The sequence below is a fragment of the Kogia breviceps genome, chromosome 5 (assembly GCF_026419965.1).
Source record: "Kogia breviceps isolate mKogBre1 chromosome 5, mKogBre1 haplotype 1, whole genome shotgun sequence".
Lineage (NCBI taxonomy): Eukaryota > Metazoa > Chordata > Mammalia > Artiodactyla > Physeteridae > Kogia > Kogia breviceps.
This window is the reverse complement of record NC_081314.1, coordinates 90242648-90257593: the sequence shown is the minus strand read 5'-3', so window position 1 is coordinate 90257593 and position 14946 is coordinate 90242648. Positions and strand designations below refer to the sequence as shown.

General features: G+C 41.4%; 1 protein-coding gene across 3 annotated transcripts in view; it reads right to left on the bottom strand.

Moving 5' to 3' along the window:
- Positions 1-14920, bottom strand: part of CCDC191 (coiled-coil domain containing 191) — a 102546-nt gene extending 87626 nt beyond the window's left edge. For 2 of the 3 annotated variants that reach the window (XM_059065156.2, XM_067034611.1), the window contains exons 1-3: positions 14755-14920; positions 12272-12310; positions 8078-8219 (exon numbers count right to left, since the gene is read on the bottom strand). In XM_059065156.2, coding sequence (XP_058921139.1) covers positions 8078-8219; positions 12272-12310; positions 14755-14847 — 274 coding nt within the window. In that variant the 5' untranslated portion in view covers positions 14848-14920. The remainder of the gene's footprint in view (positions 1-8077; positions 8220-12271; positions 12311-14754) is intronic. The other variant, XM_067034609.1, reaches the window with a different exon arrangement.
- Between the last annotated feature and the right edge of the window lie 26 nt (positions 14921-14946).

Below are 14946 nucleotides of genomic sequence, written 5' to 3'. Positions count from 1 at the left end.
TATCTCCCCGCTCTTGCATCTCCCTCCCAACCTCCCTATCCCACCCTTCTAAGTGGTCATAAAGCAGCGAGCTGATCTCCCTGTGCTATGCTGCCGCTTCCCACTAGCTATCTATTTTACATTTGGTAGTGTATATATGTCCATGCCACTCTCTCACTTTGTCCCAGCTTACCCTTCCCACTCCCCATGTTCTCAAGTCCATTCTCTACGTCTGCATCTTTATTCCTGTCTTGCCCGTAGGTTCTTCAGACTTTTTTTTTTAGACTCCATATGTATGTGTTAGCATATGGTATTTGTTTTTCTCTTTTTGACTTACTTCACTCCATATGACAGACTCTAGGTCCACCCACCTCACTACACATAACTCAATTTCATTGCTTTTTATGGCTGAGTAATATTCCATTATATATATGTGCCGCATTTTCTTTATCCATTCATCTGTCGATGGACACTTAGGTTGCTTCTACGTTCTCGTTATTGTAAACAGAGCTGCAATAAACATCGTGGTACATGACTTTTTTTTTTTTTTTTTTTTTTTTGCATTACGCGGGCCTCTCACTATTGTGGTCTCTCCCATTGTGGAGCACAGGCTCCAGAAGTGCAGGCTCAGTGGCCATGGCTCACAGGCCCAGCCGCTCCGTGGCATTGGGATCTTCCCAGACCGGGGCACAAACCCGTGTCCCCTGCATTGGCAGGCGGACTCTCAACCACTGTGCCACCAGGGAAGCCCAACATGACTCTTTTTGAATTATGGTTTTCTCAGGGTATATGCCCAGTAGTGGGATTGCTGGGTCATACGGTAGTCACATTTTTAGTTTTTTAAGGAGCCTCCATACTGTTCTCCATAGTGGCTGTATCAATTTACATTCCCACCAACAGTGCAAGAGGGTTCCCTTTTGTCCACACCCTCTCCAGCATTTATTGTTTATAGATTTTTTGAGGATGGCCATTCTGATTGGTATGAGGTGATACCTCATTGTAGTTTTGATTTGCATTTCTCTAGTGATTACTGATGTTGAGCATCCTTTCATGTGTTTGTTGGCAATATGTATATCTTCTTTGGAGAAATGTCTGTTTAGGTCTTCTGCCTATTTTTGGATTGGGTTGTTTGTCTTTTTGATTTTGAACCGCAAGAGCTGCTTGTAAATTTTAGAGATTAAACCTTTGTCAGTTGCTTCATTTACAAATATTTTCACCCATTCTGAGGATTGCCTTTTCACCTTGTTTATGGTTTCCTTTGTTATGCAAAAGCTTTTAAGTTTCATTAGGTCCCATTTGTTTATTTTTGTTTTTATTTCCATTTCTCTAGGAGGTGGGTCAAAAAGGATCTTGCTGTGATTTATGTCAGAGTGTTCTGCCTATATTTTCCTCTAAGAGTTTTGTAGTGTCTGGCCTTATATTTGGATCTTTAATCCATTTTGAGTTTATTTTTGTGTACGGTGTTCAGGAGTGTTCTAATTTCATTCTTTTACATGTAGCTGTCCAGTTTTCCCAGCACCACTTATTGAAGAGGCTGTTTTCTCCATTGTATATTCTTGCATCCTTTATCAAAAATAAGGTGACCATATGTGTGTGGGTTTATCTCTGGGCTTTCTATCCTGTTCCATTGACCTATATTTCTGTTTTTGCACCAGTACCATACTGTTTTGATTACTGTAGCTTTGTAGTATAGTCTGAAGTCTGGGAGCCTGATTCCTCCAGATCTGGTTTTTCTTTCTCAAGATTGCTTTGGCTATTCGGAGTCTTCTGTGTTTCCATACAAATTGTGAAATATTTTGTTCTAGCTCTATGAAAATGCCATTGGTAGTTTCATAGCGATTGCATTGAATCTGTAGATTGCTTTGGGTAGTATACTCATTTTCACAACGTTGATTCTTCCAATCCAAGAACATGGTATATGTCTCCAACTCTTTCTATCATCTTTAATTTCTTTCATCAGTGTCTTATACTTTTCTACATAGAGGTCTTTTTTTCTCCTTTGGTAGGTTTACTCCTAGGTATTTTATTGTTTTAGTAGCAATGGTAAATGGGAGTGTTTCCTTAATTTCTCTTTCAGATTTTTTATCATTAGTGTATAGAAATGCAAGAGATTTCTGTGCATTAATTTTGTATCCTGCTACTTTACTAAATTCATTGATTAGCTCTAGTAGATTTCTGGTAGCAGCTTTAGGATTCTCTATGTATAGTATCATGCCATCTGCAAACAGTGACAGCTTTACTTCTTCTTTTCTGATTTGGATTACTTCTATTTCTTTTACTTCACTGATTGCTGTGGCTAAAATTTCCAAAACTATGTTGAATAATTGTGGTGAGAGTGGACAGCCTTGTCTTGTTTGGTTCTGATCTTAGTGGAAATGGTTTCAGTTTTTCACCATTGAGAACAATGTTGGCTGTGGGTTTGTCATATATAGCCTTTATTATGTTGAGGTAGGTTCCCTCTATGCCTACTTTCTGCAGGGTTTTTATCATAAATGGGTGTTGAGTTTTGTCAAAAGCTTTCTCTGCATCTATTGAGATAATCATATGGTTTTTCTCCTTCAGTTTGTTACTATGGTGTATCACATTGATTGATTTGCATACATTGAAGAATCCTTGCATTCCTGGGATAAACCCCACTTGATCATGGTGTATGACCCTTTTAACATGCTGTTTGATTCTGTTTGCTAGTATTTTGCATCTATGTTCATCAGTGATACTAGCACGTAGTTTTCTTTCTTTGTGACATCTTTGCCTGGTTTTGATATCAGGGTGATCATGGCCTCATAGAATGAGTTTGGGAGTGTTCCTCCCTCTGCTATATTTTGGAAGAGTTTGAGAAGGATAGGTGTCAGTTCTTCTCTAAATGTTTGATAGAACTCGCCTGTGAAGCCATCTGGTCCTGGGCTTTTGTTTGTTGGAAGATTTTTAATCACAGTCTCAATTTCAGTGTTTGTGATTGGTCTGTTTATATTTTCTATTTCTTCCTGGTTCAGTCTCAGAAGGTTGTGCTTTTCTAAGAATTTGTCCATTTCTTCCAGGTTGTCCATTTTAGCGGCATATAGTTGCCTGTAGTAATCTCTCATGATCGTTTGTATTTCTGCAGTGTCAATTGTTACGTCTCCTTTTTCATTTCTAATTCTACTGATTTGAGTCTTCTCCCTTTTTTTCTTGATGAGTCTGGATAATGGTTTATCAATTTTGTTTATCTTCTCAAAGAACCAGCTTTTAGTTTTATTGATCTTTGTTATTGTTTCCTCCATTTCTTTTTCATTTATTTCTGGTCTGATCGTTATGATTTCTTTCCTTCTGCTAAATTTGGGGGGGGGGATTGTTCTTTCTCTAATTGCTTTAGGTGTAAGGTTAGGTTATTTGAGATGTTTCTTGTTTCCTGAGGTAGGATTGTATTGCTATAAACTTCCCTCTTAGAACTGCTTTTGTTGCATAGCATAGGTTTTGGGTTGTCAGGTTTTCATTGTCATTTGTTTCTAGGTATTTTTTGATTTCCTCTTTGATTTCTTCAGTGACCTCTTGGTTATTTAGTAGTGTATTGTTTACCTTCCATGTGTTTGTAGTTTTTACAGATTTTTTCCTGTAATTGACATGTAGTCTCATAGCATTGTGGTCAGAGAAGACACTTGATACGATTTCAATTTTCTTAAATTTACTAAGCCTTGATTTGTGACCCAAGGTATGATCTATCCTGAAGAACATTCCATGAGCACTTCAGAAGAAAGTGTATTCTGTTGTTTTTGGTTGGAATATCCTATAAATAGCATTAAGTCCTTCTTGTTTAATGTATCATTTAAAGCTTGTGTTTCCTTATTTATTTTCATTTTGGATGATCTGTCCATCGGTGAAAGTGGGGTGCTAAAGTCCCCTACTATGATTGTGTTACTGTTGATTTCCCCTTTTATGGCTGTTAGCATTTACCTTATGTATGTGTTCCTATGTTGGGTGCATAAATAGTTCCAACTGTTATACCTTCTTCTTGGATTGATCCCTTAATCATTATGTAGTGTCCTTCTTTGTCTCTTGTAACAGTCTTTATTTTAAAGTTTATTTTTTCTGATAAGAGAATTGCTACTCTAGCCTTCTTTTGAATCCCATTTGCATGGAATATCTTTTTCCATCCCCTCACTTTCAGTCTGTATGTGTCCCTAGGGCTGAAGTGGGTCTCTTGTAGACAGCATATATACGGGTCTTGTTTTTGTATCCATTTAGCCAGTCTGTGTCTTTTGGTGGGAGCATTTAATCCATTTACAATTTCTTAATTGTTTTGGGTTTGTTACTGTAGGTCTTTTCCTTCTCTTGTGTTTCCTGCCTAGAGAAATTCCTATAGTATTTGTTGTAAAGCTGGTTTGGTGGTGCTGAATTCTCTTAGCTTTTGCTTGTCTGTAAAGGTTTTAATTTCTCCATCAAATACGAATGAGATCCTTGCTGGGTAGAGTAATCTTCATTGTAGGTTTTTCCCTTTTATCACTTTAAATATGTCCTGCCACTCCCTTCTGGCCTGCACAGTTTCTGTTGAAAGATCAGCTGTTAAAGTTATGGGGATTCCCTTGTATGTTATTTGTTGTTTTTCCCTTGCTGCTTTTAATATTTTTTCTTTGTATTTAATTTTTCATAGTTTGATTAATATATGTCTTGGCATTTTTCTCCTCAGATTTTTCCTGTATGGGACTCTTTGCTTTTCCTGGACTTGATTGACTATTTCCGTTCCCTTATTAGGGAAGTTTTCAACTATAATCTCTTCAAATATTTTCTCAGTCCCTTTCTTTTTCTCCTCTTTTTCTGGGACCCCTATAATAAGAATGTTGGTGCATTTAATGCTGCCCCAGAGATGTCTGAGACTGTCCTCAATTCTTTACATTTTTATTACTTTATTCTGCTCTGCAGTAGTTATTTCCACTATTTTATCTTCCAGGTCACTTATCTGTTCTTCTTTCTCAGTTATTCTGCCATTGATTCCTTCTAGGGAATTTTAAATTTCATTTATTGTGTTGTTCATCGTTGTTTGTTTGCTCTTTAGTTCTTGTAGGTCCTTGTTAAACATTTCTTGTATTTTCTCCATTCTATTTCCAAGATTTTGGATCATCTTTCTTATCATTACTCTGAATTCTTTTTCAGGTAGACTGCCTATTTCCTCTTCGTATGTTTGGTCTGGTGGGTTTCTGCCATGCTCCTTCAACTGCTGTGTGTTTTTCTGTCTTCTCATTTTGTTTATCTTACTGTGTTTGGGGTCTCCTTTTGGCAGGCTGCAGGTTTGTAGTTCCCATTGTTTTTGGTGTCTGCCCCCAGTGGTTAAGGTTGGTTCAGTGGGTTGTGTAGGCTTCTTGGTAGAGGGGACTGGTGTCTGTGTTCTGGTGGATGAGGTTGCATCTTGTCTTTCTGGTGGGCAGGACCGCATCCAGCGATGTGTTTTGGGGTGTCTGTGACCTTATTATGATTTTAGGCAGCCTCTCTGCTAATTGGTGGGGTTGTGTTCCTGTCTTGCTGCTTGTTTGGCATAGGGTGTCCAGCACTGTAGCTTGCTGGTCATTGAGTGGAGCTGGGTGTTAGTGTTGAGTTGGAGATTTCTGGGAGAGCTTTCACTGTTTGATATTACTTGGAGCCGGGAGGTCTCTGGTGGACCAATGTCCTGAACTCTGCTCTCCCACCGCAGAGGCACAGGCCTGACAACCAGCTGGAGCACAAAGACCCTGTCAGACACATGGCTCAGAAGAAAAAGTAGAAAAAAAGAAGGAAAGAAAGAAATAAAGTTATTAAAATAAAATAATTTAAAATTATTAGAAATTTCTCTTTCTCTTCTTTCTTTGCACAGCTCCTGGGGTTCAGCTTTGGATTTTGCCGCACCTCTGCGTGTAGGTCGCCAAGGGCATATGTTCCCCGCTCAGACAGGATGAGGTTAAAGTAGCAGTTGATTAGGGGGCTCTGGCTCACTCAGGCTTGGGGGAGGAAGAGTTTCAGAATGCAGGGTGAGCTTGCAGTGGCAGAGGCTAGTGTGATGTTGCAACAGCCTGAGGCGTGCTGTGTGGTCTCCTGGGGAAGGTGTCCCTGGATCACAGGACGCTGGCATTGGCAGGCTGCACAGGCTTCCAGGAGGGGAGGTGTGGAGAGTGACCTGTGCTTGCACACAGGCTTCTTGGGGGATGCAGCAGCAGCCTTAGCATTTCATGCCTGTCTCTGGGGTCTGCACTGGTAGCTGCAGCTCTCATCCATCTCTGGAGCTCATTTAGGCAGTGCTCTGAATCCCCTCTCTTCCCATACTCCAAAACAATGGTCTCTTGCCTCTTAGGCAGTTCCAGACTTTTTCCAGGACTCCCTCCCAGCTAGCTGTGGCACACTAGCCCCCTTAAGGCTCTGTTCACGCAGCCAACCTCAGTCCTTTCCCTGGGATCCGACCTCCAAAGCCCAAGCCTCAGCTCCCAGTCCCCACCCATCCCGGTGGGTGAGCAGACAAGCCTCTTGGGCTGGTGAGTGCTAGTCAGCACTGATCCTCTGTGTGGGAATCTCTCTGCTTTGCCCTCTGCACTCCTGCTGCTGCACTCTCCTCTGTGGCTCCGAAGCTTCCCCCCGCCACCCCCCGTCTCCACCAGTGAAGGGGCTTCCTAGTGTGTGGGAACATTTCCTCCTTCACAGTTCCCTCGCAGAGATGCAGGTCCCATCCCTATTCTTTTGTCTCTGTTTTTTCTTTTTTCTTTTGCCCTACCCAGGTACTTGGGGAGTTTCTTGCCTTTTGGGAAGTCTGAGGTCTTCTGCCAGTTTTCAATAGGTGTTCTGTAGGAGTTGTTCCACATGTAGATGCATTTTTGATGTATTTGTGGGGAGGAAGGTGATCTCCACATCCTACTCCTCCACCATCTTGAAGGTCTCTCTGTACTTTAATTCTTTTTTATTTTTTTATTTTTATTTTTTAAAAGGCGATGTTGGGGGTAGGAGTATATTAATTAATTTATTTATTTTTGCTGTGTTGCGTCTTCGTTTCTGTGCGAGGGCTTTCTCTAGTTGTGGCAAGCAGGGGCCACTCTTCATTGTGGTGCACGGGCCTCTCACTATCACGGCCTCTCCTGTTGCGGAGCACAGGCTCTAGACGCGCAGGCTCAGTAGTTGTGGCTCACGGGCCTAGTTGCTCCACGGCATGTGGGATCTTCCCACACCAGGGCTCGAACCTGTATCCCCTGCATTAGCAGGCAGATTCTCAACCACTGCGCCACCAGGGAAGCCCTGTACTTTAATTCCTGATGCCACCTTTCCCAATGTCTAGGATGCTCTTCCTCCATCACAGCTCACCTGGCTCTTTCTTGTTATTCAGGTCCAAACTTGGATGACTTATCACTACCTGACCATTTATTTTTCGTTTTATTTATTCCCATTCTAGAATGTATACTCCATGAAAGCAAGGACTTCATCTTTTGTTCATAACCTGCTCTTCCAATGCCTAAAATAGTCCCCGACACAGAGTAACAATTTAATATATATGTTGAATAAATGAAGAAATAATCTGAAAAACTGGATACATAAATGATCCAAATGGAAACTGGCTTCCAGGACATGGCACCCTGGCTTTCCTCCTACCTCAGGGGCCTCTCCTTTCCAGTCTTCTTTGCTGGTCCCTCCTGATGTCTTCAGCCCTAAACAGTGGAGTTCCTCAGGGCATCAGTAACTAAAATACTGAATTCCAAAGGAGTAAATGTTTTGGGGAGGCAGGGAGGTGAGGTCAGCTTTAGACTCTCTTCATAAGGAAAGAAGTTGATTTATAAACTAGTGGTCAGATAATCTGTATGACAGTAGATCAAGTTAACAAGCTGCCCTCTGTGCCACAGGATTAAAATCTTACACTTACTAGATAACTGTGTTATGTCAAAACTGCCTCTGGATGTGGTTCCACTTCAAGAGACAAAATAAGCCTTAAATGTAAACTGACTTGTATTATTGGAGTTAGAGTAAATTAGCTTCAGGGAAGTAGAAACAAACAAAAATTAAGAACAAAAGAAAGAAAAGCTTTCATTTCATATTTTGAAATACATTATGAGTTATGCTTTAATAAGTTGTACTCCAAAGAATTGTTAACATCGCAGCAAAAAATGTATTCTCTTACCTTCTGCATAGACTTCATCATGATCCTCTATTTGCTCAGGTGTTTCCAAATCTACAATTTGGCCCCAAAGCCTTCTGGATAAATCTGAATTTCCAGCAGAAAATGCTTTTGAAACTGCAAATTCTAAAGCTTTCTCCACTCTCTTTAAAAGAAAAAAGAAAAAATCCACTAAGATGACAGCTTTCTTCAGGGTTAGAGAATTTCTCTCCTATTTAAGAATCTGATTTTCTACCAACTACCAAGATACTTTCATTTTTCCATTTTTAAAGGATCTCTGAGGTTTAAACATCCACCCTAAATAATTTCATTCATTAAATATGCGATTAATTACAGTATTTTACCAAGTTTTAACAGGTGTTCACAATGTATATATTTGAACAAAAGGTAATTTAAGCTTTAGATAACTTTTGTTTAGAGCATTAGTAACGGAATCATGACACCTGGATATTTTATTTTTAAAAAGTGTCCACGCCACTAGGACTTGCATATGAATTTGAACCAGAGGCAGGTAGCTACACTTCCTCAAATTACTACCTCTGAAAGGAACTTACCATCATATATTAGGCAAACTGTAAGTTCAAAAAAAGTGGGATAAACAGAGTCACTGAATTGCAGTAATCAGGAATATTTTAACTCAACAGTGAGAATCTAGTAAAAGCATGGCCAAATTCACAGGAATGGAGAAGGGATTAGAAGAGGTGGACAAACTCTTGGCATTTTGGTTTACCTGCACTGTATAAAAAGTGTATTTTACAATTAACCCCCGACTTCCCCCCCCCCTCACCCCACAAGCTGGTTTTTCTCCATGCCTGTTGTGTTCCCAGCCTTCCAACTCAGGTAGTGACAACTCTATTCTTTCAGTTCATCAGGACAAAAATCTTGGAGGCCTTCTTGAATCCACTCTCTGTTATCCCACACATAATCTGTCAGGAAATCTGTTGACTCTAATTTCAAAATATATCCAGAAGCTGACCCCTTCTTGTTACCTCCAGTGCTATCACCCTGGTCCAAGGCACCACCATCTCCTGACACATTTTCTGGAATAGTCTCCCACCACAGCAGCCAGAGAAACCCTTTTAAAATGAAAGCCGTCTCATGTTAACTACACTCAAAACCTTTCAATGGACTTCCCTGGTGGTGAAGTGGTTAAGTATCCACCTGCCAATGCAGGGGACACGGGTTTGAGCCCTGGTCCGGGAAGATCCCACATGCCGCAGAGCAACTAAGCCCGTGTGCCACAACTACTGAAGCCCGCGCGCCTAGAGCCATGCTCCGCAACAAGAGAAGCCACTGTAATGAGTAGCCCCCACTCGCCACAACTAGAGAAAGCCTGCGCACAGCAACGAAGACCCAACACAGCCAAAAATAAATAATTTTTTTTAAAAAACAAAAAACCCTTCAATGGTTCCCTAGTTCACTCAGAACAAAAGTCGAAGTCCTCATGATGTGCTTCACGGTCCTCCAACATCAGGCCCTTCATGAGCTCCCTAAGCTCACTTGCCGCTCCTCCCACTGCCCACTCTACCTCAGCCACTCTGACCCCCTTGTTCATTCCTCCTTAAACGTGCCAAGCACATTCCCATCTCAGGCCTCTGTGCTTTCTTCCCCTCTGACTGCTCTCCTCCAGAAGGCCGTACGACTCTTTCCCTCTCCTCCTCAGGTCTTTACTCAAATGTCACCTTCGTAGCAAGGTCCACTCTGACTACCCCTTAAAGAATTGTAACCACCCTTCTCCTGGCTCTCCCAGTTTCCCTCGGCAGTTCTGGCTTTCTCTATAGCACTTATGACTTTACAACAGATTTTATCATTTATTGTCTCCCCTAACTTGAACATAAGCAGGGATTTTTGTCTTTTTCATGCATGAAACCCCTAGCACCTAGAACAGTGCTTAGTATGTAACAGATGCCCCATCAAAGTTTGTTAAAGAATGAATATGTTAAAGAGTTATTCAAAAAAGCCACACTTTCCCATAGTTTATATTGTTGTCTGACCTACTTTGAAAATGATTTTTCCTCGTGCCCTTCGTGTTAAGACTGGTAGTACGACCGTCAAAACCTGCCATGGGCTTTACCTTTTAAACTCACAAGGGTTTCGTATACTAAGTTTCAATTAGACAGAAGCAGAGGAATAAAGTTGAAAAGGCAGGGGTAACTTGAAAAAGATGCAGAAAATAGAACATATGGGAAAAGATATGAATCAGAAGAAAAATGATCTAATCAGGGTTAGAGTCAAGAAAGTATAATTTACTCTTTATGAGGTCACTCTGGAGAGATCTGTTTCTCACATTATCTTTCCATTTATGCCCCCTTCTTCCATTTTGAGTGAGTGGTCCACTCAAGTGGATTTGGAAATCTTAGTTCTAGAAGTTGTAACAGTTTAGGGTACACCCACAGTTGGGATATATTAGGGAACAAAATCAGACAAGAAGACAGAGGAGTGAACAGAGAGGTATTAAGAGAAGCAAAAGGAAACAGTGTTACAAAAAGATAATGGAGAAGAGAATTTCTAGAATTAAAAAGTGATAACTGTATCAAACAGACCTTAAAAAGTTTGAGGACAAAGGGACCACTGGATTTACTCAGGAAGTCATTTATGACAACTTTCTGTGGAGTGGTAAGAAGTAGAAACTGAAGGAAAATAATTTTGGACACAAAAGGATATTAAAAACACAAAGGCAAGGAGTCCAGGCTATATATCCAAAGATACTGGAAAAGAAAAAGAAATAGTATGGCAATCAGAATGGACTGCATGGTGAAATGAGAACTTCTTGATTTTTTTCAAGACGGGAGATTTGAGGGTATAATGGAGAAAGAGCTACTGCAGAAGTTTTAGAGGAATGATAAAATCTAACCAAGTCAAGCTGGCTGACAACGGCATGAAAGAGGAAAACGGTGCAGACAAGTCACAGCAGAATTTTATCCTTCTATTTTACCTAAATCTTCCCCTCTGGAGGAGATGGTGACTAAATGTACAATTAAGCCCTGCAAAGGCTTGGCATTCTGACTTTGAACACTGACACACAAGCTGAGCCTGATGGAGACTGAGAATTGGGCTTCCTAGAGGCCAGCCTCCATGACGGTGGACCCATTTTATTGTCTTCTAAATCAGGCCTTCTGCAGGAGCCAGGAAGCTTCCCTGGCCCCATTTATATGAGCGCCCCATGCCATGAGCTTCCACTGCATCCTTAATTCTCCCAACAATTTAAAGTAAGTTGTTTAGCCCCCCACTGGACTATAAACTCTGGGAGGGTAGAAACTGTACCTGCCCCGTGCACTGTTTTACTTCCGGTGCCAACATAGTGGGCTAGTACTTGGCAGGAACTTAATAAATATTGACTGGATGAAAAAATGGTTAACAGTGATTATATCTGGCCTAGGTTCCACCTGGCCTGGTGCTCATACTGCCTGTCAATTTAGATAAGTAATAGCTCTTCAAAATACTACCAGGCAGAAGGGTATTTTCCCAGGAAGATACTGCATGATTTTGAAACATGTGGTGCACAAATGAGTATGGCAAGTTGCCAAAATGACACTCGGAGGCACGCACTAGAAGTGGTTTAATGGTACTTTCAACTTAAATGGTACTTGGACTCAAAAATATACGTCTCAGGCCTGGAAGAGACCTCAGAGGTTATCTAACCCAATCTACCACCATCCGCCACCCCTACTAAAAGCTCAAACATATTCCTCATTAGTCCTAACATTAAGTGACCATTTAGAACCCACTTGAATACCTCTAGTGATAGAAAATCCAACTGTTTATAAGAACGCCCACTCCATTTTTGGATTGCTTTAGTTACTAGAAGATTCTTACTTGTGATGCATGCATAGCTTTTACCTATTGTATTGCTCCCACAGGTCAATGTAACTACAGTACATTCTTTCCAATTATCTGGGGAAAGCCACAATGTCCTCTCCTAAGGCTTCTCCTCCCCTCCTCCTTTAATCCTCTTCAGATGATCCTCATGGCATTTGAAAGGGATGTCCACCTGTTATCTTGTCATTCATACTTTTACTAGAAGCCACAAAATCATGAAAATGTACTACAGTACAAAACTAAGGCAATATATATATAGTCACATGGGAATGAAAACAGCAAAATATATGCAAAATAGAGACCTATTAGTATTCCTATGCCATCTGATTATGTGTGACTCTTAATTCTCTTTCTATCTTAATTATGAAATATCCTTACCTTAATCCAGTGTTCCACATTGTCAGGGTCAAACACAGGCTGTAGATAATATATACAGAATATTAGTACCCAGCAATGTATCTATCAACTTTGCCATTTTAATTTGTCTTTCTGGTTGAAGCATGTGGACAAGCGTCCTTTCGTCTTTCCCCAAAGCATTGCATTAGAAAGTTCAGCAACAAAAAAAAATACAGAATGCTGGCAGGATGAAGAAAACACGAAGCCTTCTCTGGAACAACTTCTGACTGCTTTATCTCTTACCTAGACCCATCTCCAGATTCTGATTTAATTGGCCTGGGGTAGGGCCCATGTGTCAGTATTTTTTTAAAGCTCCCCAGGGTTAAGAGCCAAGATAGAAGAATGCTACATATAATATTCCTTATAAAAACCCAAACAAGCACTGATTAATTAGCCAGGTTATTCAAGTCATGGAAGCAAATCTGCTTGGAGAAAGATGTGAGCCTCTCCCCAGACCCCTCTTTTCACGAGTAACTTGTATTTACCTAGAGCAGGGATATTGTTTGGTCCAATAAGAAATGGGGGGTAGAGTGAGGGCTAACCAATCTTCCACTGTTTTACAGAGCAAAAGTAAGGCAGAAATCACATAAATTTCTACCCAGGTCAGTCAGATATTAATCTGAAATTAGAAATCAGACCAGTAGGACACCTGCTTTCTTCACTGTTAACTCTCAGAAGTTTGCAGAATTCCCTCTAATAGCAACTTAACAAATAGAGGTATTTGCTTTGCTAATAATTCAGGTAGGTTTTTAAATAAATAAGGGAATATCTAAATGAGCATGCTGACACATACAGGAGGGAAAGGTATAATACTATCCTTCACTTATATAACACTTCCCCTTCAAAGCACCTTACAGATAACTAATTAATGCAGCTGTACTGCTGAATAATTTTGTTGCTGCAACAAAGAAACAGCTGATCCTATTCAAACATAATTGAACCTCAAGGAGCTCTTGTGTTTTTACCTTTCTATCCTCTAGTCAGTAACAATGAGCACTAGTAGCAAAAACTTTCCTTTTGGGGTCCCCAAAACTGTCCCCAGTTTTTACCTTTCATCACCAAGTTTATACCCATAACCTACTTTGGACCCAATCTATTATGGAACTGGTACAACAGGAGCAGACTCTGTTTCCAAGTCTCTCTAATGCTCCAGTCTGCACACTCCAGCATCTGGCGCAAGATATTCACCAAGTAGAGTATGTCCAGTGCATTATTTAGCTGGTATATTTAGAACAGCCTGCAAGCACAATTGCCTAGGGGCCTCAGAAACGCCACATGTCTACAGAATATTTTTTAAGGAGGTGTAACTTAAGGGTGAAAACAGCTGTAAGCTGAGAAATCCTCCATTTGGTACTCCCATTTACATTTAAAGCACTCAATTTTGTGACTTAAAAAAAGTATCTGTGGGGCTTTTCTGGTGGTGGAGTGGTTGAGAATCCGCCTGCCAGTGCAGGGGACACGGGTTCGAGCCGTGCTCCGGGAAGATCCCACATGCCGCAGAGCAGCTAAGCCCATGCGCCACAACTACTGAGCCTGCACTCTAGAGCCCGCGAGCCACAACTACTGAAGCTCAATCGCCTAGAGCCCGTGCTCCGCAACAAGAGAAGCCACTGCAATGAGAAGCCCGCGCACTGCAACGAAGAGTAGCCCTCTCTCACCACAACTAGAGAAAAGCCCGCGCGCAGCAACGAAGACCCAACGCACCCAAAAATAAACAAATTAATCTTTTTTAAAAAGTAGTCTGTAAAGCACACTCCGTGTGCCTGTGACTTTTCACATGTCACTTACACGTTTCAAGTTTACAGTGGGGTTATCAGTTTTCCATGTCTTTGGATGCTAATGCATCAAAGAAGGTGGCAAATATAAAGAGGATCTATTTTTTGATTATTTCTAGAATTTAGATTTTCAAGTGAATCAAGCATTGATATAGTCAATATCCACTTGCATTTCTGAGTTCATTTTAGATACTTTATGTAAAACTAGAAGGGGAGGAATATGAGGCCGAGGACTTAAGGTGAAGATCTTACCCCTCCAATAAAGAAGTTTCCTATGATTTGCAAAACATTAAAAAAAAGAAGAAGGAGGAAAGAAAAGAAAAGAAAAAGAACTGAAACCGTGCGGGAACTTCCCTAAAACCAGGAGTGGTGGGGAGCAGGGATAGCTCTCGAATTCTCTTCACCGGGATGGGCACTATCAAGACTCTCCGGTTTTTGAGAAAAGCGTTAGATGGAAACAGTTCTTCCACGACGCTGCCCATCAAAGCCGTAAAGCAACCAAGCCCCAAAGTTCCTAGGCCCCCTTCACTTAGAGCAGTGCTGGCTCTCAGTGGGTCATGGCAGGAGCGGACCAGGTAATGATGCCCCTGGAGGAAGCGCAGGGAGGAAGCGCAGGTGGGGCTGGCTGGCCTTAGGGCCGGTTCCCGCCTCCCCTCCCCTCTCCAAGAGCTCCCGTTAGGAATGGATCACCTTGGTGGGACTCGGCTTCCTTGTAAACTGTTTCCACCCATTCAGCCCCGACCTCTTCCTTGAGGAGGTCCTTTCCTGGGGCGCCAGAAGCATTTTCCAGGTTCAGGGCCGGACTTAGGCCAAAGCTGAAACAACCGCTCCTTTGCCTAGACTGCTTCCGGGTCTCTCTGGGAGTTGTAGTTCCTCTGCCCA